At 44.0% G+C, this 25781-nt stretch overlaps 1 protein-coding gene across 5 annotated transcripts in view; it reads left to right on the forward strand.

The window, feature by feature from the left end:
- RIPOR3 (RIPOR family member 3) overlaps window positions 1–25781 on the forward strand; it is a 119146-nt gene that overhangs the window by 79824 nt on the left and 13541 nt on the right. For all 5 annotated transcript variants that reach the window (XM_043981529.1, XM_043981526.1, XM_043981531.1 and 2 more), the window contains 12 exons: window positions 845–868; window positions 1046–1099; window positions 2759–2908; window positions 4939–5002; window positions 5862–5905; window positions 7196–7321; window positions 8592–8737; window positions 17139–17265; window positions 19673–20272; window positions 21891–22027; window positions 22966–23080; window positions 24040–24175. In XM_043981529.1, the coding sequence (XP_043837464.1) occupies window positions 845–868; window positions 1046–1099; window positions 2759–2908; window positions 4939–5002; window positions 5862–5905; window positions 7196–7321; window positions 8592–8737; window positions 17139–17265; window positions 19673–20272; window positions 21891–22027; window positions 22966–23080; window positions 24040–24175 (1723 nt within the window). The remainder of the gene's footprint in view (window positions 1–844; window positions 869–1045; window positions 1100–2758; window positions 2909–4938; window positions 5003–5861; window positions 5906–7195; window positions 7322–8591; window positions 8738–17138; window positions 17266–19672; window positions 20273–21890; window positions 22028–22965; window positions 23081–24039; window positions 24176–25781) is intronic.

Genomic DNA, 25781 nt, shown 5'->3' on the forward strand with positions numbered 1-25781 from the left:
AGCACCTTGAAGCTTGCCAAACATTTTATACATGTGCTCATTGAAATCCCAGGACAACCTTGAGAGGCAGCTAAATCTTCCTGTCTTGTTATCCCCATCTTACAGCCGAGTGAAGAAAGTGAGTGTCAGAGAGGGTAAGTGACTCACTTGCCCTGGCCAAGAAGACAGCATCCTGACCGTTAGTGTTCTAGCATGATCCCACCCTGCCTTCTTCTTCAGGTCTGGAGTTTTGAGCGGCACAACAACACTGTGCAGTCAGGATCACCCCTCTTTTACAGATTAGGGAATTGACTTGTTCAGGGTCACACCATAAATTAATGGAAGAATGGCTCCTGGAACCTGGGTGTCCCAGCTCCCAGTCTGGGACTCTTTCTTGGATGTCAGACTCCTCTTCCCACTTTGCATAACAGAAGTGCTCCTGACAAGTTGTTACGAACCTCATCCATCTTTCTCACTGATGTGAATGTTTCAGCGATGTTTAATCTTTATTTCTGGTAGAGCTTCAAGTTACAGCGGTCCCTAGTACTCTGACTGTTTCTCCGATCTTCCCTGGCCTCTTCAGTTTCTAGTAAAATAAAATAAAAATACAAAACAAACACTTAAGCACAGAGGAGCTTTATTTCCCACCCACCCTGACTGTATTTTGTAGATTTAGATTTTGGGGGGCCCTCAAAGGGCATCCTATAAAAATTTTACCCTAAAACAAGGAAGATCATGAAATAGTACTGAAGAGTAGGTATCTTGGAGGATCCAGGTCCCTGCTTTCATGCATTCTGAAAACAAGCCCTTGTCTCATAGGGCCCTGGGTAGGATGCTTCATATTGAAAAGTCTTCTCTTTTACAGGCATTCTACTATGACTTAGATAAGGTAAGTATAACTATTTCTTGTCTGTCTAAAGGAAAGAATGGGGAAGGGAAAGGGAGGGGAGAGAGAGGGAAAGAAGGAGGGGAAAAAAAAAGAACTGGGGTTGTGAGGAATTAGGGTAGAAGCCACAGGCTTCTGGCAAAGCACAACTGAGGTTATTTTTTCTCTCCTCCTTGAAAGCAAACTCGATCCGTGGAAAGGCACATTCGGAAGATGGAATTCCACATCAGCAAGGTCAGGCTAGGCTGTTTCTTGGGGAAATTGGGTGAGTGGGGAGGCAGTTCTAAGCCTTTCCAGATCTATAGGAATGGCAGTGACTTAAGGGCCAGCTCCCATTGGTTTCTCTGAGGAAAATGGCTGGTTCAACATTGGCCAGATGAACAGGGCCTATTCTACTTGCCAAAGCCTGGGACTTTGATGCATTCAGGTGTCCCATCTCTGTAGAGCAGCTCTTTGGAGTTGGCTGACCAGATGTGCTCCTCATCAGGCTGCTTGCTTTCTGGGAATGAGTTCCACTGTACCATGCCTATGGAGCAGGGTGGGAATATCTGGGGCTCCTGGGTAGCCTGGTTGCCAGATGCTGTCTGCTTGGTCTTGTAGTCTCTGAGAGGGTGTCTGACTAAGGGAGAAAACCCATTTGTTTGGGACTTCATTAGAGACAGGGAGGTAAACATGAATTACCCAGCTGGGAGAGTGCTGCTCTCTGAGATACTAACACGCCTCTCCAGCCTGGGAGTGTTGAAAGGATATGTGGATTCTGGCGAAGATTTGGGGAATGAACTGGAGACAGTCCCGTTGAAGTCTTTCCGCCTTGACTGTCTCTCTGGGAATAGTCAAGCCCGCCTTGCTGGAAAACTGGAGAAAGCTATGATTTCTAGCTGTGTGCGTATATGTGGGCTAAGGTGGGGAATTAGGAGCCTGGGAGAGAACTTGCCTCAAGTCACCACCCTCCTGTGTATGGAGAAAGCCTCTAACTATTTGAGGTCTCTAATGAGGATGTCTTTGATATTTAAAATGGTAATTTGGTCTAGAGCCTCGTTCTAGATGTTGGAAGAACTCCTCTGGCTTCCATGTTCCTGTCTGAAGGTGTGGAGTAGAAACTCCCTCGAGTCATAGAGCAAGCTTCTTGGCCTGGGTAGATCTTGGTAATGAGCACAGTCCCTCGTGGTGTTTCATGCTTCCCCTTTACTCATTGGTTTCCTAGTGGGTATTTTAGTCAATCCTCTCATCTATGGGAAGTAGGCAGGGCAGAGACCCTCTATTTTGGCAGATAAAGAAGCTGAGACTTAGGAAAAGCAAAGTGATGCTGTGATCTAGTAGTGGAATACCTATGTCAAGTCAGAGGTCCTGGGTTTGAGTGCCAAGTCCGTATTTTATTGTATGCCATTGGACAAGACACTTCCTTTTTTCTGAGTACCAAATTTCTTCCTATAAGATAGGGGAAAGAACAAGATTGGCTTTTGTTTGTTTGTTTGTTTGTTTTGGTAAAAAGGTCTCTTCCACACTTCTTAAATCCTATGACTTGGGGCAGCTAGGTGGCGCAGTGGATAGAGCACCGGCGTGGAGTCAGGAGGACCTGAGTTCAAATCCAGCCTCAGACTTACTAGCTGTGTGACCCTAGGCAAGTCACTAAATCCCAATTGCCTCACAAAAAAAAAAATTATAAATCCTATAACTTTCCCTGGGTCCCAGAGCTGGTTAGTGGAGTCCAGGTGTCTTGACTGCTACACTAAGAACCCTTCACACCATCTCCTTCCTAGGCATGGGGTTGATTCCCTCTCCCTCTGCTGATAGCAGAGATACCTGTTTGAAGCTTCTGATCTAGACTCTCTAGGACAAGAAACTTGGGGTGAAGGAGGAAGGATTCCTGTATATTTCTGTCCATCCTCCTAGGTCGAAGAACTCTATGAAGGCTACTGTATCCAGTGCCGGCTACGAGATGGTGCCTCCAACATGCAGCAGGCTTTTGCTCTGTCTCCCTTGACAAAGGCTTCCCGGGAGAGCCTGGTGGAGCTGTACCGAAACCTCCAGGAGTGCACTGAGGTAGGAATGGAGGGACGGATGGAGGGAGAGAGGGAGGAAGACTACTCTCTTCAGGAGGCTCCTCGCTAAGGTGTTAGGGTTTGTAGTGGAAAGGGATCGACCCCTAGGGCCCAGAAAAATGGAAGTTGGGAAGTTTTTGGAAAAACTGGATGAACTAACTGATGCTAGCTCATATGTCATTACAATGTCAAGTGACACTAATCTCCACCCTCCACACTTCCCCACAAAAAATCTAGCATACACTAATTTTCTGATATAATAGCTCTGGAACCAGGCTTTGAATTGAACAGTTTGCACCAGTCTGGGGAAAGCCCACTGAGTCATCCAACAAATATTAAGTGCCCTGTGGTAGCCATGAGGAAGGTTTAAGGTGAAGGGATATCTTTTTTTTTCCTCTTCTCGTGCTCGCAACTTCTAGTTGTGAAAACAATCTCTTCCTACCCCCAAATTTTCATAGAACTTTTTCTGGTTTCTCTATCTTTCCCTTCTTCCTTTCCCCCCTTCCCTCTTTCCCCTTTCTTTCCACATTAGCCATGTTGCAAAAGAAAACACAAGGAAAAAAAAAGAAGAAAAAGAAAAATTTTAAAATATGCTTCAGGGGCAGGTAGGTGGTACAGTGGATAGAGCACTGGCCCTGGAGTCAGGAGGACCTGAGTTCAAATCCGGCCTCAGACACTTAACACTTATTGGCTGTGTGACCCTGGGCAAATCACAACACCAATTGCCTTACCAAAAAAAAAAAAAAAGCTTCAATTTTCATTAAGAGTTCATCAGCTCGCTCTCTCTAAAGATAGATAGCATTTTTCGTTATGGGTCCTAATTGTCTTGGATTATTGTCTTGATCAGAGTAGGTGAGTCTTTCACAGTTGATCATACTTATAATATTGCTGTTAATGTGTACAATGTTCTTTTGGTTCCTCTCACTTCACTTTGTCTCAGTTCATATAAGTCTTCCCAGGTTTTTCTAAAACCATTCTGCTCATCATTTCTTATAGCACAATAGTATTTCATCATCCCCTTGTTCTCTCTGCCTCTCTCATGTTCTACCTTGCTGTACTTAATGGTGTGTGTGTCTGTGTGTGAGTGATCTTTTTCCCTCTTCTTGTTAGACTGTAAGTTCTAGTAGGAGCAATAAGACAGAGGTTACTCCCAGTTGGGCAACCAGAGAAGGAGGGCATCATGGGGGAGGTAGCAGGTGAGTTAGGTCTTGAAGGATAAGCAGGATAGTAGTGGGTAAGATGGGGAGGGAAGGAGGAGTAGGGCATTCTTAGACACAGGGAATCATAGAAGCCACGGTATATGGGATAGGAAAGTACTAGGTGTATTTGGGGCATGGTGAGTAGTCCAGGAGGTCCTTTGTGTAGAAACTTATTTCATGTTAGATTTGTACTGATTCAGCTCTCAGCAGAGGCACCTGGTGGCCCAATGGATAGAACACTGGGCACTGAGTCAAGAAGACCCAAATTCAAATCCAGCCTCAGGCATTTACTAGCTGTGTGACCTTGGGCAAATAACTTGACCTCTGGCTAAGTTTCCTTAACTGTAAAATAAAGATAATGATCACATCTACCTCCCAGGGTTGTTAGGAGGACCAAATGACATGATAATTGTAAAGTGCTTTGCCCAGTGCCTGGCATGCTTATTCCATTCTCTTCCTTTCCTTCAGTGTCATTATGGCGGCTCAGATTGCTTGTAACTTGCCACATACAGGCATGCTGAGCAAACTGAGAAGCAATTATTTTTTGAAAGAAAGAAAAAGAAATTTTCATTTGCCCTCTCCTTAGAATTCAGCCCTCCCTAGTGTCCTCATGGTACTGACCTTAACCAGAGGGAGATTGTAGACAGTGGTAGATGCCTGTGATATTTCTGGTGTGATGATGTCCTAGGAATCTCCCTCATTTCCCAACTGGGTCTTGGGGTGGGATGGGGAAGGGCATGCTATTTCTGAGCCATAGCAGGGGCAGTGGCGGTGGTGGTAAAGGAACAGAGATGGGCAACCTGATGACTTGGTGCCTTGTGGGGCTTTGCAGGACATGTGCTTGATTGAAGGGGCCCTGGAAGTGCACCTGGGGGAATTCCACGTCAAGATGAAAGGTAATTAGGTACTCTCCTTCAGGATAGGATTAGGGTACAAGCTTACACTCCTCACCCCATGCCCCTTGGGTCTAGCTGTGAGGTTTTCTTAACTGGCAATCAGGCTCACCAGGGTGCAGTTGGGTGACCAGGAGGGGGAACTTCTGCCTTCCTCATGTGAGGGTCCCAAGTGCTTAGAAAACACCCACAAATCCTATCCTGGAAATTCTATTAGTTTGCCTTGGTGGAATTTTGCCTACTATAGTAACATCTACTCCAAACCGGGGCGGGGGGGTGGGGGGCAGTGCCTGGGTTCCAGGTTCCACAAAGGAGGCATCACAGTGAAGTGGAGAGTCCAATGACTGCACTGCAGTTGACTGTGACCTTTCAGCAAGTCACTTATTTCCTTCTCTCTTGGACTTACTGTCTTTTCCTTCTAGCTTTGTTTTGGTGACTATGGAAGCTTTGCCTGAGACTAATTGGGAGAAGGGGCTGTCTTTTTATCTTCTCCTTTGTGGGAGTCCTGTGGGTTGGATCCCTGAGTTGACCTTCTATTCTACTTCATAAGGCTGGGTTGGAAAACATTAGCTGTTTGTCATTTGTCCTTGTTTATGATAACATGTTGGGTGAGTTCTTACAACTGGCTCTTCCTCTGGGGCCTGAGACTGCTTTGTTGACCATTTCTCAGCATTCTCCCTCTTCCTCCCCCATTCTGCTCCCAGGAGGGACCTTTGTATAGATGAGGGAACTGAGGCCCAGAGAAGAGTTACTTACCTGAGGTCATATTTCTAGTTAGTGGCTAGTTGGGGAAGACTAGAAGAGGTGATAGGAGAGCACCCGCTTGAGGAAGGGGGCTAACACTTGAATATTTGTTTTCCAGGGCTGGTGGGGTATGCGCGTCTCTGTCCAGGAGACCAATATGAGGTAGGTATAGGACAAAGTAAGTAACCTGTTTGCTTAGGTGACTAACACAAAGACTATTCTCCTCCACCTAAGTAGTCATTTGACCACATGGATGTTTTCCTCATTGTTCATATAGTGCAGATGCTCTGCTCTTTAAGAGAGGGGTTTGGTACAGGAATGGGGAAAGTCCAACCCCAGCTCTGGTGCTTATTTTTATTTTATTTTAATATTTTTTTTTTTAGTGAGGCAATTGGGGTTAAGTGACTTGCCTAGGGTCACACACAGCTAGTAAGTGTTAAGTGTCTGAGGCCGGATTTGAACTCAGGTACTCCTGACTCCAGGGCCCATGCTCTATCCACTGCACCACCTAGCTGACCCCCTGATGCTTATTTTTAGATGTCAGCAGACACTGGCAGAAACTCTAGTGGGAGTCATAGGATCTCAGAGGTGAAAGGTACCTCATCAGCCATCTGGTCCAACCCACACCTGAGCCAGAACTCCCTTTACAATGTCCTTCATAGTAGCTCATCCAACCAGCCTGTAAAGACCTTCAGCACTGGGGACCTGCCAACCTCCTGAAAGGGGTGATCCCTCTTCAGGATCATTTAAATTATTAGCTTCTCCTTATCAAGCTGAACTCTACGACTTCTACTACTCATCATTTCTAGTTCTGCCTTCTGGGGCTACACAGCATTCTTCTTTCATATGACTGGCCTTCAGATACTTGTGCATGGTCATGTTCCACCAAGTCTCCTTCTTTCCAGCCTTAATCTCCTTAGCTGTGTCACTCTTTAGATGACATGGGTTTTAGTCTCTCCCATTTTCATTGTCTTTCCTAAGATGTAGCACCTACAACTGTTCAAAATACTTTATGCTATATTCCCCTTCTCCAGGGCAGTCATTGGATTTTTCCTCAGTGAATAAATATTTTTCTCTCTCCCATTCTTCCTAATTGAGAAGAAGAAAAGAAACAAAACTCTTATAACAAATAGGCACAGTCACACAAAACAAATTTGCTCACTGGCCATATGTGAAAATGCATGTCTCATTCTGCTCCTTGGGTCCATCACCTCTAGGGCAGGAGATGGGGAGCATACATCACCATTGGTCCTCTGTAATCTTGGTTGGTCATTGCATTGCTCAGAAGACTTTACAAGTTGGTTGTGTTTACAATGTTGAATAAATTTTTCTCTGGGTTTTCTCACTTTGTGTCAATTTTGGGAGGTTCTTTCTAGCTTGGAGAACAAATCATCTGAGAACAAACCAGAAGAGATGCTGATGTGGTTCTCTCTTTGCTCCTTTGACCCTCAGGTGTTTATCCGCCTGGGTCGTCAGAGGTGGAAACTTAAGGGCAAGATTGAGGCTGATGACAGCCAGACCTGGGATGAGGAAGAGAAGGTCTTCATCCCCACCCTCCATGAGCGCTTTGAGATCAAGGTAAGGCTGATGGTGAGGGAGAAAGGAGAGCCCCCACAGCCAAGCAGCCACCTGGTTGCCTGCCTTATGAGTTCGCAGATGGGGCCTCCATTTCCCAGCATCTTTGCTTTAGTATGGCACAAGCAACCAAAGGGGCAGCTTCCAGAGCTTTCATGGACCGTGGGGAGGGTAGGAATATATCTGCCAGGGTGCCAAGGTCTGGAGCTTCCGCCTACTGCGCTGGTTCAGGCCCTTCACCTCTTCTTTTCTATATTCTTATCACATCTGCTTCAGACACTTACTAGTTGTTGCGTAATTCTATGTGAATCACTTAAATCTCTCTGGCTCCCAGTTTTGTGATCTATAAAATGAGAAGGCTTGACTCTAGAACCTGTTCCAAACTGCTTTTCTTGACTCCAGTCTTTTCCTTCTGTTTTCTTTCACACCCTCACAGCAATCTTCCTGCTCTGGTCAAGTTATTTCAACTAAAAACAACTGTGGTTCCACATATCCTATATACTACTACTACCACCACTACCACTACCACCACCACTGCCACTACTACCACCACCACCACCACCACCATTACCACTGCTGCTGCTACTACTACTACTACTACTACCACTACTAAAAAATTACATTTACACAATGTTTTACACAAAAAATTACAATTACTCAATGGCAAAAATATTTTCCTTACAATTCCATTGATCACCCTAACCTGGCATAAATTCCCAGTTTTGGCATTTGAGGCCTTCTTGTGATTTGGTTCTAATCTTACTTTTCTTATCTCCTGCTATTTGCTTTTATAGGTTCTATGTGCCTTGAATTACTCTGTTCCTGCCTTCTTTTGGAAGTCCTTCCTTTCCTTCAGGGTCACCTCCTCCAGGAAGCCTTCCCTGATACCTTTCTACCACAAATTGGAAATTCTCTCTCTTATCTTACATTGGATCTCTTTGAACCCCTCACATTCTCCCTTGTATCAGAGTTATTTAGGTACACCCCCCTCCCAACCCCATTTATTAGCTTTTAGATGCTTTAAGAACAGTGTTTGAATCTTTTTGAATCTCTTCCTAATGTTTTGTACATAAATAGATGCTTAGTAGATGTGTAGCAAGTAAGACATAGGAGTGAGGGACTCCTGGGTTTGGCAGCATGTAGCGGGACCCCCAGGTGCTGGATCCAGGTCACCCTTCCTTCTTTCTCGCATGTGGGTCTTTGATCTGCTGCTGAGTCTCAGGCGTTTCTGGGAGTGTGCCAAGGGATCAGAGCTAATGGATATCCCCTCCAGGTCATGGAGCTTCGGGGCCTGTCCACGCTGCTGGTTGGTACAGTGACCTGCGAACTTGAGGACTTCTTCACTACTCGGCCCCAGACCATCGTTGTGGACATCACAGAGCTGGGGACCATTAAGCTACAGCTGGAAGTTACCTGGAAGTGAGTATAGCTTCTCCCACCCCGTACCCCCATGGCCCCCAAGCAGGAACCTGAAGGCCTCTGTCTGTCCACAGAATGGACTCCCTGAACTAAAATCGTCGTGCATGGACTTTCTTGGACCCCAAGGTACCAACCTCAAAAGAATTTTGAAAGCTTTCAGCCCTGTGCCTCTGATGGGGTTTGGTGGCTCCCCCCTGTGGCTCTTTCACACATAGCAGCACTACCTGCTTTTGACTGGGGAGAGACAGCTTCTGATGTGAATGGCCCTCTTGATTGATGGGCGTGGGTGGGTGGGTGTCGGGGTGTCACACTCTCCCTCCCCCAGCCCCTAGCCTGCTTTGGGCAGAAGAGCATCGGATTCCAGGCTTGGCCAACTAGCCCCAACTTCATCTACTCCAGTCAAAAGACTATGGGGGTGGTTCCAATCTGGGCAAGGACAAGAGTTTGCAGGAAAGGGATAAAAAGGATGAAAAATGTCTTTTATTCTCCCTCCCCTACTGCCTTCAGGGTTTTCACAACTGCTACGAAAAGGCAAAGGTCAGGCTAGGCCTGACCCAATACACTTTAAAATAACACAAAAAACTCATTCTGGTATCTTTTTGTTTTTGTTTTCCGTGTCTTTTTGGTAATTTGCTGCTCAAATTTTACTACCCTTTCCTTCTGGGAAGAGAGAGAGGTTTTTTTCCCTTAAGTGAAGCCAGGCTTCCAGTATCTAGCCAGGCCTGGCTTAGTCTCCCTAGGCAGAGACATTTGCTTGTTAGACCTGCCACAGATTGGTGAAGAAGGTGCATGGTGTGTCTCAGTTGGGACATAGTTCTAGGATCCAAGAGCAGCCAATGGACCCTAGTGCTTTTAGTCCCTGTTTTAGAGGCCTCTGGCTTGATGGAGAAGTCCTGGGAAGGGGAGGCATGGCTAGGTAAATGTGGGGAAGATATGCAAGTCTAGTAGACTGTGAAGTCAGTTAGAGTCAAGGGTGAAAGGGCAACAAGCACAAATGTGATTGTGGGTGGCACTGAGAGGCCCTGTCCAGTATCACTGCCCCCAGGAGAGTCCCATTGTACTTTGGTTCTTTTCCTTTTGGGTTTCCATATTTTAGAAGGGTCATTGATAAACCAAAGCTTGTCCTGGGAAAGGCACCTAGGCCAGACCATACAAAGCTGTATTGTCTGGGGATATTTCATCCAGAGACATGAAGTACTCTCCAAGTATTTGAAGGGACCAGTTTTCTGTTTGGTTCCAGTAGAACTAGAACCAATGGGTGGTTTTGTGTGTGTGTGTGTGTGTGTGTGTGTGTGTGTGTGTGTGTGTGTGTGTGCTCACACTTTGGTTTTTGGCTCAATGGAAGAAGAAAATTCCTAAAACAGGTCTACTTTGGGAGGCAACTTGAGTTCTCCATCACTGTAGCTCTTTAGGCAGAGGCTGGATGATCTCTATGGTTGCTGTATAAAGGATTCCTATTTGGGAGTAGGTTGAGCCAGATGCCTGTTTCCAGCTCGGTCTGTGATCATTTTAATCTCACCCTGTCACTTTGCAGATGAAGAAAAGTTGTTACCTGCCCAAGATCACATAGTGCAGTTAGTAGCAGGTCCACTGCCATCTTTCTCTCCCCTGCTCCCTTCCCCAGATCTTATGCTTGTATTTCCTTTTTATAAAACACTTAATACTTCTCGAGGTATTTTGTTTGTGCTTTTGCCTTGCTGAGTGGTGCAGTGGATAAAGTGTTGGACTTGGAGTTGGAAAGACCTGAGTTCAAATCCTGTTTCAAACCCTAGCTGGGTAACCATGGGTAAGTCTCTTAATAGGACGGGAATTTAAGAATACCTTGCAAGACTAAGCAAATTTTGGGGTCAATTGAAGTATCTGATCATTCTAGTGTCTTTTAGCTTCAGCTTCCTCATTTGTAAAATGGGGACAATGATAGAATGTCATAGGGTTGTTGTCAGGATCAAATAACATCTATAAAGAGTTATAGTGAGAAGGTCCTAGCCCTGGGCAAGAGAAGGGTTGGGGAAGAATAGAATTCATAGCTGGCTGGGGCTTTACAGATAATTAGATTGTGGTGATTAAATCAAATAGAATAAAGCCTACAAAGCTGGAAATCTGATCATTTGACAAAGAAACTAAGGCCCACAGAGGTAAAAATGCCTTGTCTAAGGTTATGGCTAGGACCTAGAACCCAGGTTCTCCTACACCCACCTCAGGGTTGGTTCTTTTTACTCTACCCTGTCTCCTGAAGCTTGCTCTTCTTCTGCCTCAGTGACTAGGGAGGATTGTGTCTAATCTGCTTCTGAGTGACTTCTAGAATTTACTCATGTTCGTAGGAATCTTGGCCCAGCCCCAGGCTTATCAAAGTGGAATTACCCCACAGAGAATGTGGGGAGATGCTGTTAGAGCTTAGGACCATGCTCTTCTGAGTTGCTGAACCAAGGTGAAAAGCACCTAGCCCTGGGCAAGAGAAGTTTTGGGGAGTAATAGAATTTAGAGTTGTCTGGGGCCTAGGTATCTAGGTACTCAGGAAAGAACTCGGAAAGATCTGAGCTCAAATTTGGTCTGATTAGCTTACACTGATTAGCTTTGTGATACTGGGCAAGTCACTGAAGCTGTCTGCCTCAGTTTCCTCATCTGTAAAATGGGATTGATAACACCTCCCTCCCATGGTGGTTATGAGGATCAAATGAGATGTTTGAAAATCACTCTGCAAACCTTAATGTACTATATAAATGCTAGTTATTATTTAGTTCAACTCTTTCATTTCACAGATGAGGGAATTGGGGTCAAGAAAAGTGAAAAGATTTGTTTAAGATTATGGATTAATACGCAGTCCTAATTGAAGTGGGTATTCATTGGATCCAGTCTCCAGGTGCTATGGTCAAAAGCTTTAATAAAATCCCCAAAACATCTCATCCATGGGGGTCACAAAGGGTCAGACACGACTGAACAGCAACAACAATATATATAACATTATAGCTTTGAACTTAGTTGAAAAGCTACACAGAGTCAACATTTCATATATTATCACATATTTCAATATATTCACATAGCATACAAATGAAAATTCATATATAATATATCCTGACTCCAATCACACATATACATACATGCTACATGTGGGGAAGGCAGCAATATCAGGATAATAAAAGTTTATATTACATCTATCACTGAAGCAAATCACCTCTGAATATATGGTTATATATGTGTGTGTGTATGTATATATGGTCAGTCCTTAACTTTTGCAGGGGCACTGTTCCTAGATAATGATAAAAAAATAAAAACCGAGAATGTTGATACATTAAACCTGTAGGAAATTGGGAGTTAGGTTCCCATAACTACTAAAAACTAATCTTTTGCTAGAGATTGCTGAAAACACACTTTTCTGCATGTAACTCTTTATAATAAAACATTAATTCTGATAGTGTGCACTTTTCCTAACACAATAACCATGAAATGACCCCTAAACTGCAGGGGAGGGGCAGGGGCCACATGTTTGAAGAAGGGCCCAACAGGGCTCTCTACCAGCAGGACACCTGCAGGAACTCTCCTCGGACCAGCTCCACTGGAGAGGGGGTGGGATGCTCGCTGGGCTGCTGACCACCATCCATTCTACCCACCACTGGCTGCTTTTCCATTTTCTTCAGTTCTCTTATCCTGCTCACTTAAGAGGTTATGCTAGCACTTTCTGGAGGGGATTCATGAACACTTTTGAAGACTTTCCTTCTTTTTGCTGCTGTAAACTTGAAAAAATGAGGCATGGCATCTCTTTTTTTTCTCTGCTGTGATGCCAACGTGAAAGCGAAAATGAGGTTCCTAATAAAATCATGCAAATGCTTGAAGTTGAGAAAGTCAAATGCATTAATGTTGAGGATTGACTATATACATATGTGTGTATATGTTTGTGTATATATTTCTATCTATCTCTCTGAAAACTGACTCCATTTTGTGTAGATTTTCAGCTGGTAGCCCAAAGGAGAAAGGCAATGCACCATAGTAGGTAGACTGGCCTTGGAGTTAGGACACCTGGGTTCTAGCCCTACCTCTGACACTTAATGCCTGCAATACATTAGTGAGTCACTTAACTCCTCAGTGACCCAGGCAGCTCTCTAGGACTTTAAGTTAAAGACCAACTGAAAAACTGCATTAGTGGAGGGTGTTTCCATAGAGGGAGTTCTCTTTTCTCTTTCTTTCTTTTCTTTCTCTTTCTTCCTTCTTCTTCCTTCTTTCTTTCTTTCCTTCCTTCCTTCCTTCCTTCCTTCCTTCCTTCCTTCCTTCCTTCCTTCCTTCCTTCCTTCCTTCCTTCCTTCCTTCCTTCCTTCCTTCCTTCCTTCCTTCAGCAATGAGGGTTAAGTGACTTGCCTAGGGTCACACAGCTAGTAAGTGTCAAGTGTCTGAGGTCGGATTTGAACTCGGCTCCTCCTGAATCCAGGGTTGGTAGTATATCCACTGTTCTTAACACAAATGAAATAGAAGGTCTGGAACAAAAAGTGCATAGCACCATTTAAGATTAGAGTTAGAAAGGACTTTAGGAACTTGACTAGATCAGCCCCTTCATTTTATAGAAGTGTAAACTGGTTCCCTAAGAGACGATTTGTCCAATTGGCAGATGTCGTATGTATTTTTATTCTGCTATTGGGTGATGATGTACCTTCCCCACTCACAATTGGCAGTTGTGTCTTTGACCCTTTTTCCTTTCTTTTCATTCCTCATCACTGTAAAAGTTGCCCCAACCTCATTGTCCAATATATTTTTTTAAGCATCACTACATTTTATGGCATCCACCCCTCAATTGGTGGGGGTGGGAGGTTATAGTACTTCTATTTGTTTTCTATAGCTTAATTTTCTTGCACATTACTCTGAGGTCCAAGCCTCTCACACATGTTCTGTGTCCCATCTTCATGCCTGGTTCACAGGCTGAGAGTGCTCTCTCCACTTTTTTTTTTTTGGCGGCGGGGCAATGAGGGTTAAGTGACTTGCCCAGGGTCACACAGCTAGTAAGTGTCAAGTGTCTGAGGCCAGATTTGAACTCAGGTCCTCCTGAATCCAGGGCTGGTGCTTTATCCACTGCACCACCTGGCTGCCCCACTCCTTCACTTTTACCTCTTGGAACCCCTGGCTTCCTTCAAGATTGAGCTCCAGTGGCCCCTTCTGAAAGAGGCCTTTCCTGCCTCCTCCGCACCTCCTACCCTACATGCTGATGCCTTCTCCCTTCCAATACTTTGAATATATCTTACATGCATCTATGCTAACATTGTCTCCCCATTGGAATATGAGCCCCTTGAGAGCAGGGACCCATGCACTTTTGTCTTGGTACTCCCAGTGCTAAGCAGAGTGCCTGGCACTTGAAAAACAGTTGTTTGCTGGTTGATTGATTTGCCAGGCAGTCCCCCAAGGGTGCAGACAAGATAGGGAGAGACATATGTGGGCTGCAGTGTCCAGGAAGGCTTCTTGAGGAGGTGGACCTCCAGTTGAAGCCCTGGGCAGGGGGTGGTCTTGGGATAGAGGAACCTCAGCAGGGAGTAAAAGGCAGAGTACCCCTGCTGTCTGGGCTCCTGGATTGACAGTGTCAGTCTCACTCTAGTCTGAACCACCTGGACAGCTCATTAGTCTCTCCTGGTGGGAGTCTGTCTCAGTGGCTGGCAGCCTCTGGCCTAGGCAGAGCACCCCCCCCCCAGCATAGGCATTTCCTTGGTACCATGCCCCCATAACCCAAGGGCTAGCTCCTGGCATAGACCTGGGCACTTGGTCTGCCTGGTCCTAGAAAGTCAAACTAGAAACCAGATGTTGTTGAAGCCACAGAGGCTGATTTGGGCTTGATGTAAAAGCCCTGACCTTTAGGAGGGCTCCCCCAAAGCAGAATGTGGTCCCAGGTTGCTTTCAGTTGAGGATGCCTTATCAAGTCTGTTGTAGAGAACGACCTTGTGAGGGTATGAACTATAGATTCCATGACACCGAGGTCCTTTCTGGAAGGGCATAATGCCTGTCCATTCTCATTCCACTCTAATTGTTTGGTCATTTCTCAGTTGTCTGATTCTCCATGACCCCATCTTGGGGTTTTCTTGCAAAGATACTGGGGGGGGGGTTGTCATTTCTTTCTCCAGCTCATTTTACAAATGAGGAACTGAGGCAAACAAGGTTAAGTGACTTGCCCAAGGTCACTCAGTAAACTACCTGCCTTTGAAACAAGCTTGGGTCTATAAAGCTTTCTCCCCAGAGTAGGAACAGAGGGGGTTCCAAAAGTGATGACACCTTTTTAAAAAATAGAGGAAGAGGGGGCAGCTAGGTGGCACAGTGGATAGAGCACCGGCCCCGGAGTCAGGAGTACCTGAGTTTAAATCCGGCCTCAGACACTTAACACTTACTAGCTGTGTGACCCTGGGCAAGTCACTTAACCCCAATTGCCTCACCCCCCAAAAAAAATTAGAGGAAGAGGCTTCTGAGCAGACATCAAGGTCGGGGAGAGGGTTGATGCTAGTGGGGGAGTGGTCTGCCTGGGCCAGAGTTGGTGTTTTGAGGCACTGAGAGAAATATCTAGAGAGGTTAAAGAGCTATCTGGGTGTTAGTGCCTAGTTATCAGGGGCCCTTAGCTGAATCTCCAATGAAACCAGGAAAATGGGAAGGTTGAGAAACAGGTTCAGAGTCCTCTTTCTTATCCCTTTTTGGTTGTCATTCTTTGAGAGAATGTTGGCATTTTAGTGAAGCCTAAAGACTCCTAAGAATAATGTTCTTAAATGCACAAAATAAATAACCAAAGGTTAGTGAAAATAAAGATTTTTTTCTCATACAAATTCAAAGATTTTTTTTCCACTTCCCCACCAGAATCTATCCACAGGGCTTTAGGTCAAGAACCCTTGATCTAATCCCCCCCCCCCATTTTATAGATAAAGAAAGGTCTAGAAAAAGAAGTGACAAAGCTGGTCAGTGGCTCCCTGGTCTCATATTTCCACTCTTTTCTGCTGGTGGCCTCAGTTATTACACCAAGGGCTATGATAGATTTCTTCAAGCTAAAAGGGATTCCCCACTTGGGGCTGCCAGGTCAGCTGGGAGAGAGTTAGTTGTTTAACTTTATCCTCTTTGTAGGTCCCACTGTGGCAGATTAGTCTCTTCCTCATGTCCAAATTCTGCAGGCTGTTGTCAGCATGGGGCCATGGCCTCAAAGCTCAGCAGTTTTTCTTTTTCCAACAAAGGCCTAGTACTTAACTGACCTGAGCTTGACCCAGGGGCTGGCCTGGGCCATTGTGGGTTACTACGAAACAGAAGGATCTGAGCATAGAAGTTTGTTCATGAAACTACCAGCTTCTGTTGCCTTGCATTTTTTCTTTGCATGGATGTAGCAGCGTCAAGTTTTTCTTTAAAAAGATAAATTTTTATTGATAGATCATGTTTTTATATCACCTCTATTTCCTCCCTTTCCCCCTTCCCAGAGAGTCATCCCACATAATGAAAAAATATATTATTATATATTTTTTAAAAATCCCAATGCATATATTCAAAAAATCCTGACTATATGTAATATTCTGTATCTATAGGATGATTCCCCTCCCTCACCTCTGCAAAGAAGAGAGGGGAAATGTTTTCTTATTTCTCTTCTTTGAGCCAAACGTTTTTTGTAATTTTGTAACATTAATTTTCAGTTGTTTGTGGTGGTTATTCTTTCCATTTTCTTTGTTTTTTAAAAAACATACTTTTATTTAAGTATTTTCCAATTCTAATTTTCAAGTCATGTTAAAAAATGTTGAGTTTCAAATTCTCTACCTCCTTCCTCCCCTCTCCCCCCTCCTTGAGAGGGAGTCATTGTGTATTTTATTTTCTTGGCTCTTCTTCACTTTGCCTAAGTTTGTGTAAGTCTTCTCATGTTTTTCTGTATTCATTATTTTCATTGTTTCTTACAGTAAGGTAATATCCCTTTAGCTTCATGTGTCTTAATTTACTTAGCTCTTCCTCAGTTGATGGGTATCTACCTTGTTTCCAGTTCTTTGCTACAAACGATCAGCTTTTCTTTCTTTATAAAAATAATTAAAATGTATTGTTCGTGAATTTTTAAAAATAGATTTTCTCTCCCATGCCCTAAAAACACTTAATAAATACACATAGTCAAGCAAAATAAATTCTCACATTTACGTCTCATTCTATATACCTAGTTCTCTATCCACTGTACCACTTAGCTACCCCCAAAATACCTAGTTATCTGGTAACAGCACCTCTAAGGTTGACCAGTGAGTGCTCCGACTATGGTATTAGAGGAAGGTCCCGATATAGCACAGGTATGGGCAAACAGGCACAAAAGGACCTGTTGGGGTTTTCTGTGAAACATTAAAATCCCAGTAATATCCTTTTTATTTCATTTTTGCAAAGGGCGACGTCCCTGAGACTTGGCTAACACCCAGACCTCTCTCTTCTGCCTTCCCAGCCCATTCGACACAGAGAGCTTCTTCGTGTCCCCCGGAATCGGCAGGTTTTCTGTGGGCAGCAGAAAAGGCTCCTTATATAACTGGACACCTCCGAATACCCCCAGCTTCAGGGAAAAGTATTATCTTGTGAGTACCAGAGTCTGCTTCTCCACTCCCCCCAACCTTCCCCCATCCTTCCCCACAGTCTAGCCCATTGCCTTCATGGGCGCCTTCCCTGTGCCAGCTGGTGACCCCAGTACTACTAACTGTGGAGAAGCTGGAGCCATCTGAGCACTGAGCATAGACAAGATGAGAGTTCAGTATTTTGTCAGCCTAGTCTTTCCCAGCCCCATTTTTAGACTAACACAGTTCTTACTGCTCTTTTCCATATCGATAGTTCCCTTTATTTTCATCACATGGACAAAAGAATGCAGACTTATCATTGAGTCATAGATTTATAGCTGAAAAGGTCCTTTGAAATCTTCTAGTCCAATATCACCACTTTACAGACAAATAAACTGAGACCTGAAATGATGAGGGGAATCACTCAAGGCCAACAAGGTAGTAAGTGGCAGGGCCAGCTAGTTTGAACTGAGGTCCTCTGACTTGAAACCTAGTGCTATTTTCTCTCCCCTCCCTCCCTCTCTCTCCCTCTCTCTCCCTCTCTCTCTCTCTCTCTCTCTCTCTCTCTCTCTCTCTCTCTCTCTCTCTCTCTCTCTCTCTCGCTCTTTGTCTCCCCCCCCCCTTTTCTTTTTGGAGGCAGTCAGGGTTAAGTGACTTGCCCAAGGTCACACAGCTAGTAAGTATCTGAGGTCACATTTGAACTCAGGTCCTCTCAACTCCAGGGCCAGCCTAGTGCTGTTTTCACTGAACCATGTTGCTGTTGTGCTCCATCCTTGAGGGCAGAGATAAGACTATTGTGACAAAGTTACAGCTAGTCATATTTTGATTTAATACAAGGAAGACATTCATAATTAGAACTGTCCCTAAGCGAAATGGGCTGCCTTATAAGGAAATTAGTTCCCTCTCATTGGCGGTGTTTAAGTGGAGGCTGGATGCATGTCATGGGTTATGTAGGGAGATTTTTCAATACCAGGTGGGAAGTTGGGCTGGATGACCCTGAAGAACCTATTCTACTCAGATTCAATGATTCAACCTTTTATTTTACCCTTCGCCTTTGCCAGCATCACACCTCAAACTGAGGAGCTGCCTCCCATCTAGTTAGGTTCCTTCTTCTTTCTGGGACAGTAAAAGATACCCCCTGCCTTCACACGTACCCACCAAGTCTGCCAGACTTGAAGCAAATCAACTCTTTCTGGTTAACCATTTGCTGAGAGACCTTGCCAGAAATCAGGTGGTGTGTTTCTTTGTGGGAAGAAAGAAGCCTGGAGTGATTTCAATTTGGAATACAAACTATGGAGACAAAAACATAAAATAACTTTTTGGGAATTTCTACTCACCTCCTGATTCAGGGAACAGGAGAAGTCACTCGAGTAGGTTATGTTTCTATCTATGCCTTCTCCTGGGATGGCAGACTGGGAAATGAATTGCAAGCTACATAACTTGGAATTAATCATTACCTGAAAGAGTTGAGAGTTTACTTAATTCATCAAATGTTTATTGCGTATTGGCTATGAACAAAGCACAGGGAGGCACAATATAGAATATTCTGGTTAATAGAGAGGTATCATATGGAACGCCCATTAGAAACTCTTCTTCACCACCACCTCATCTTAGTAGCTTGTGCTCTAGAAGAAGACTATGCCAGAGGAATGCAAAAGCTCCTAGGTCCCATCAGGCTATGAAGGCTCATGCATTAATTAGCCTGCGGAGGGACTATATGGCTCCTTCAAAGCCCAGTGAGGCTCCCTCAGCACCAGGATGTTTGTAGAGGGATGAATTTGTCAGCTGACAGAACTCTTGAAAATCATATTGTCTCTGATAAATAGAAGTACGCACAGAATAATTTTACATATATCACATATACCCATTTGTATCTAAAGGTAGCCATCTCTATGGTGGGGTGGGGGGAGGGTAAAAACAGGAGGAAAAAAGAAATGTACATGATAATTTTGTTGTATACTGGAAAGGAACAGCAAGCCCTGCATAGTAGATTTGCAGTTTCATGTGCAATCACCTTTTTTTTTTTTATTGTACTATGTTATGGAAATGCTTGTTTTATTCCATAAATATTTGTTAATGTAATTTAAAAATAAAAGGGAAAAGAAAAAATTTTAAATCATATTGTCTCTTAAACCAAAGAGGGTTGTGATCTATTAAGGGAGTACTCACTCTAATGTAATCACAGATCTTTGAAGTAAGTAGAAGAGCATATATGCTTCATAAGCTTGTAGGACAGAACTTTTTAAAAAATCAATTAGAAGCCATTTACACATCTTGGGAGTGTCATAGTGTCACCCCTTCAGAGAATTGTAACGTAAAGAGGTATATCGAATATTCCACCTTTCCATATTTCTGGTGTTGGGATAAGAGGCAATGATGCCGCCAGGTGGCATTTCTGTAGCTACTGAAGCTTCTGTTCACCTTTTCCCAGTCTCTTTTCCAGCAGCCGCAACAAGGGCGAGAGGGCCAGAGGAATAGCACCCCCACTCACTCTCTGCTGAGCTACCTGTCCGACAGTGACTTGGGGATGCATCTTCCGGGGAAGAGTGCCGAGCAGCCCGAGATGACCGAGGTGGATTCTTTCAGTTCAGATGATCCCAGGGAGACAGAGACCGGGACCTCAGCTTCTACCTCCGATGCAGGGTTCCCGCCCTTCGTTCCTTGTCCCGATGTTTCCATAGAAGAGGAGCAACAGGAACCGTCAGCTCCATGCTCAGACGGGCTCAAGCCAGAGACCTCCCAGAGGGCTGGGCACTGGCACGTGGCGCACCCTAGCCGGCTGGACTTTGGAGCCAGTGACCCCGTGGAGCCGCTCGGCCCCAACCTACTGCGGGAGGGTGTGATGTTTGACAGCCATCAAAGCCTGGGGAAAGTGGGCAAGGCGAAGACCGAGCAACTGACTGATGGCATGAGCCAGTCTGTGGAGAAACCCCTGCAGGAGGTTTTAGATTTACTTAAGGTGATGAATCCTAGGGAGACACAACTCCGGGAACTAGAGTACCACGTTCTCTGCTTCAGGGACCGATTAAAGGTATAGCTTGTCTTCCTGCAGGAAATAATAAAGGCAACTTCTGTGTATAGAGTGCGTTAGGGCCACAAAGCATTTTCACTTCCATTATTCCATCCCATTTGACAACAAACACTTATTAAACACTTACTGTATTTAGGACCTCGTGCTCACGGCTTGGCGGAGGGTGGGGGAGAGGAATACTGGGTTCATCCAAAGCAGTCCCTGTATAGTCTATTGGGAGATAGGACACAAACATGTATAATTCGTAGTACACAGAAAGTAAATTAGGTTGGTATCCTGTTTCTCAATGGCCAAGGGATGAAGGGGGGTGGGGCAGGGAGAGAATTTGGAACTGACTTTCATCATCATCATCATCATTTATATAGCGCTTACTGTGTCAGGCACTGTGCTAAGTGAGCTATAATTATTATTTAATCTTCACAGTTTTGTGAAGTAGTTGGTATTATTATCCCCATTTTACAGATGAGGAAACAGACAGACAGGTTAACAGTCACCCAGATTCAGTGAGTGTCTGAGGCCAGATTTGAACTCAGGTGGTCCTGACTCCAGGCCTAGTGCTCTCTCCATTGTACCATCTAGCTGGCCCATTTCCCCTAAATTCCAGCATCTGTCAAGGCTATAGCAACTTTCAGACCTCAGAATTAATCCCACATTAGGAATTAGGAGATTTGGTTTGGCCACTTATTGCCTTGGGCAAGTTGCTTTTCCCTCTCTAAACACATTTTTCATTGTCTATAGGACTATAAGATGGGGGCACTAATTTCTGCCATCTCTACCGTCCTAGTATTGTTATAAAGATTAAATGAACATCAATCAATAAACATTAAGCACCACTGTGTGTCAGGCACCATGCTAAACACTGAGAAGACAGTCCCTTCCCTAAAGGGGCCCCTGTGAAAGCACTCTATAAACTGTCAGGAATAGGAACTGGACCATGATAATCACTAGGAGAGGGATTACCCTGATGGGAGGGCTTCCTCTGCCAGTGCAGATCACTATCTTCTCCACAGCTTATCTTAGAGCTGGTCAAGGGGCTTGCTCAAGGTCACACAGCCAGTATGCAGCAGTGGTGATGCTTGAGCCCAGGTCTGGCTCTTTCTCCTCTTGACTCGGCTGCCTGCCTCTAACAGCCTCTAACAGCGCTGCAGAAGCCCTTCAGCACTCTTTGTGGATTTGGGAGGTAGTAGGATCTCGAGGTAATTAGGAATTAGGGTTTAGAATGAGAAGCCTTGGCTAGCTGTGTGGCTGTGGGTAGGACACCTCAATGAGTGTTTCATTATCTGTAAAACAGGTACAGTGTCTCCTAGGGCCTTTGGAAATAAAGTGCTTTATAATGCATTATTATTGTGCATTTGCTACCTTTTCCCTTTGCAATTCCGTATCCTAGGCAGACAGATGCTTTTCCCATTGGCACAGTTCTTCACTGAAGGGATTATTAAGCCTCCCTGCCTCCTTTTAGGCTTTTCCAGGCCTCTGGTCAATAACCACTGTTTACTGTACAGCTTTGCATAGGGAGATTTTGGTCCCACTCATTTCAGTCAGCTTTCCACATAATATTTCTTGTCTACTGCTCTGAAGCCTTTTCTTCTCCTCTCCCCCTCCCCCCATTTCCCAATAGCCCAAGGTCGCTAACAAGGAGCACTCATCAATGGAGAGCTTGATGGAGACCATATTGGAAAGTTTTGACTTTTTAAATGCTGACTTCAACTCAGATGAGCTTTCCCTATTTGGCAGCAGCCAGGCCCACAGCATAAAGTGAGTAGACCCCAACCCTCCTCCTCTCCCGGGGCTTCATTTCTAATTGTTTTTTTTTCCCCTGTTGTCTGAATTTGTTGCCCGATTTGCATCAGCCTCTTCTATGGCCAGGCCTCAGAACGCCTTGTCCTAGAGATAAAGTTGCTGAGGTACAAAGCAGCGATCATCTGTGCTTTGGTTGGTGATGGTTCACCCCTCCTTCAGTGTGTGACAAACCACTTCTCTTTGGGCCTCTTTCCTCCTGTAAAATGCATTAGACCATGTGAACTTTAAGGTCCCTACTCAATCTAATATTCTGATTTTGAGTTTATAACAGGGGTCATACATTTAAATTCTTATTATGCAGCTGTGTATAAGGCCCAATGCTGACAATGAGTTGATTGCTTCTGCTTTTATTTGAAATAGCCAGGGTCTGGTTTGGTTTGACTTTTAAACTCAGAGAATGTTAGTGTCCAGCACTCATGTAATAGAGGACATTGAGGCCTGGAGGGGAGAAGTTACTGTCCAAGTTTCAGAGGTAGTAAGACCAACACTTGAAATAGGATCTTCTGAAGTCTAGTGTTCTTTTCATCATATCATGTGGCCCCACAAGACCTCCACCCTATATAGGTTCATCTACCAACTTTTAGATTTCCAACTGTCTTCAAGTGTTTTTATTTCTTCTTTTTGGGTCCCTTGGTATTTCTGTTTCTCTCTCTCTCTCTCTCTCTCTCTCTCTCTCTCTCTTACATTCTCTCTCATTCTCCTTCTTTCTTTCTCCTTCCCTCCCTTCCCCTGTCTCCCTCAACCCTGGGTAGTATTCTCCATATAGTAGGCACATAGTAAGTAAGTGCTTATTGAATGAAGACAGAATAGACCCTTGGGGCCCAGAGAAGCAATACAGGGAAGAGGAGGGATGGTAAAATAGTAACCAGTTTCTTTCTCACAATCCGATTCAGTAATGATGACACTTCTCAGTCTCTGAAAACATCAACCAAAGAACTCACAGCAGGAATTCATGAGCTAGATGTGCTTTTGGTGGTTCATCTCCATGTCTGCAAAGCTCTTTTACAGGTAAAGCATGGGGCTTGGGGCAACTGACCATCAATGCCTTGTAGGTAGAATGGGACAAATCCCCAGCCATAAGCATTTATTCAGCATGTACGATGGGCTAGGTGCTGGGGATACATGTACAATGAATGACATGATCCCAGTACTGCAAGACAAAGGGAAGGATGGAGGTTTGGTTTGGTTCTGAGGAAGTGACAGGTTTGTATTACCCCAATTGTGGTCCCACTTATTCCTTTTTTTTTTTTTTTAGTGAGGCAGTTGGGGTTAAGTGACTTGCCCAGGGTCACACAGCTAGTAAGTGTTAAGTGTCTGAGGCTGGATTTGAACTCAGGTACTCCTGACTCCAGGGCTGGTACTCTATCCACTGTGCCACCTAGCTGCCCTGGTCCCACTTATTCCACTTAACTAACAGTGTGACTTGGGTCAAGTCAGCTCTTTGGACCTGTTTCCTCATTCGTACCAAGACAGAGTGTATTAGATGACCCCTAAGGTCATAATGTAAATTATGTTTCTTCTTTTGTACTGAGCCTTTCATATCCAAAGATGGCAGTTAGATGGCCCAGTGGCTAGAGCACTGGACCTGGAATAAGGAACACCTGTGTTTGAATCCTATTTCAGATGCTTAATAGCTGGTCAAGTCACTTAGCCATTGTCTACCTCCATTTCCTCTTCTGAAAAATGAGGATAATAATAGCACCTACCTTTCAGGGCTGATATAAGGATAAATTGAGATAACATTTGTAAAGCATTTTACAAACCTTAAAGTGCTATAGAAATACTAGATATTAATTATTATTACTACTATTATCAGTTATTAAAGTCAAGTCACCTTAATGCTGAGGAGTAAAATCAGTAAGGATGCTTTACCAGGGGATATCTGGGTCTCTTAAAGAATGGCTATGAATGATTTCAAATGGGTTTTTACTAGCTCTGTCCTTGAGGCAACATGGACTGTTTTCTAGAAACTGATGTGCCCCAATTTGTCGAGACTGGTCCAGGAGAGCCTTCTGGAAGAAGTGGTACAGCAAAAAGAGGTTCTGGAGAAGCTCTCCATTCTCGATGTGGAGAAGGTCAGGAACGCTACGTCTGCTGATGAGCGTATGTAGCCTCACAGAATCTACTACTGCTCACAAACTATGGGAAATGCTGGGTGACACATAAAGGCTCATCTTCTGTAATCTAGGGGTATAGCAGTAAAAATGCTGGTCCCATCCATCTAGACTGGAAGCACAGTTCAGCTATTTACTATCTGTGTGGCCTTAGGAGCAGGCCCCTTGTAAAAATACTTTGTAGACTGCAAAATGCTATGTAAGTGTGACTTATTATTCTTATGTAACTTGCCTAAGGTCTCATGATAAATGATGGAGTTGGGATTTACAGTTGGGTTTTCTGACTCTGAAGTTGCTGTTTTGTTTTTTCAGTTATGCCACCTTGCCCTTATAGCTCATGAGTGGTGGGAATGTTAGTATTATGAGCCTTATACATTACAAGAAAAACCTCTTTAATCCCACCACAGGGGCATGACAAGGATCAGTGGTGTCAGACTCAAATAGAAACTAAAATGTGCATTTGAATCTCTGCTGCCACATATTGACTTGGAAAATCACATGTTAAATTTATCTATGTCCTAATGTATTTTTATTTATTTTGTTCAGTATTTCCCAATTAAATTTTTTTTTTTTGCTTAAATGTTGTTTTTGAGGGCAACTTGGGAGAGCTCAGGCAACTTCCTGGTTTCTCTGTGCCATCTTGGCTCCACCCCAGTTAACTTTCAATCTGGTTTAGGCAGTATTTGGGAGTGTTGGAGGCAGCTGACCATTTTTTTTTTTTAACACCTCTAATATGTTCCACAGGGAAGCTACAGCTATAGTAGAAATAAGGCACTTTAAAAAAGTCTTGCTATCCATAGGATTTTCTTTTTATTTAATTTTTAAAGAATTAAATTTGTATTTCTTTCAATCAGTGAAAATTTGCCTTTTCTCACTCCCTCTTTTCCCCTTGGGAAAGAAAGAAAAACAAAATCCCTGTTAACAAATATGTATAGTCAAGCAAAATGGATTCCCCCATTGGCTATGTCCAAATAAAATATATCTCAATGTGACTTCTGAGTCTATATCTCCATCAGGAGGCTATCCATAGAATTTCAAAGGGCAAAGAAATCATAGACTTAAGTGCCCACTTTGAGTATCAAAACTCTAGTCAGAAGGAGAAAGTATTTAAGAAGTTCTAAATTCTAAGAAAGTATTTGAGAAGTTCAGAGAGATAAGCTCACCTTTATATAGTGTTTTTAGATTTACAAATCACTTTCCTTACCACCCTGAGGTACATACATAGCCTCCGAAAAGTGGTTTGCCCAAGGTCATTCAGACTGTAAATGATAGATCTGAGACTCAAGCCCAAAGCTGATTTAGTCCTGGACGATTTTCACTATAACATGCTGTCTGTGTTGGGTTTTAGAGAACTTGGGATCTTCTAAGAACTATAGAATAAAATGAAGTTAAAGAAAGAAGCCCTATCTTTATCCATCATTGAGACTTGTTAGTTATTCCTGCCCAGGTTTTCAAAACTGTTATTATATTATTATATAATTGTTATTATATGATTATATATTACTATAAAGGCTGTTATTGACAGGGAGGAAAGGTTCAGAGGCTGCCTTTCTTTGGAGATTCTCTCAAAAAAGGGGTTCTCCAGTGGGGATCAA

Source organism: Dromiciops gliroides, chromosome 2 (genome assembly GCF_019393635.1).
Source record: "Dromiciops gliroides isolate mDroGli1 chromosome 2, mDroGli1.pri, whole genome shotgun sequence".
Classification (NCBI taxonomy): domain Eukaryota; kingdom Metazoa; phylum Chordata; class Mammalia; order Microbiotheria; family Microbiotheriidae; genus Dromiciops; species Dromiciops gliroides.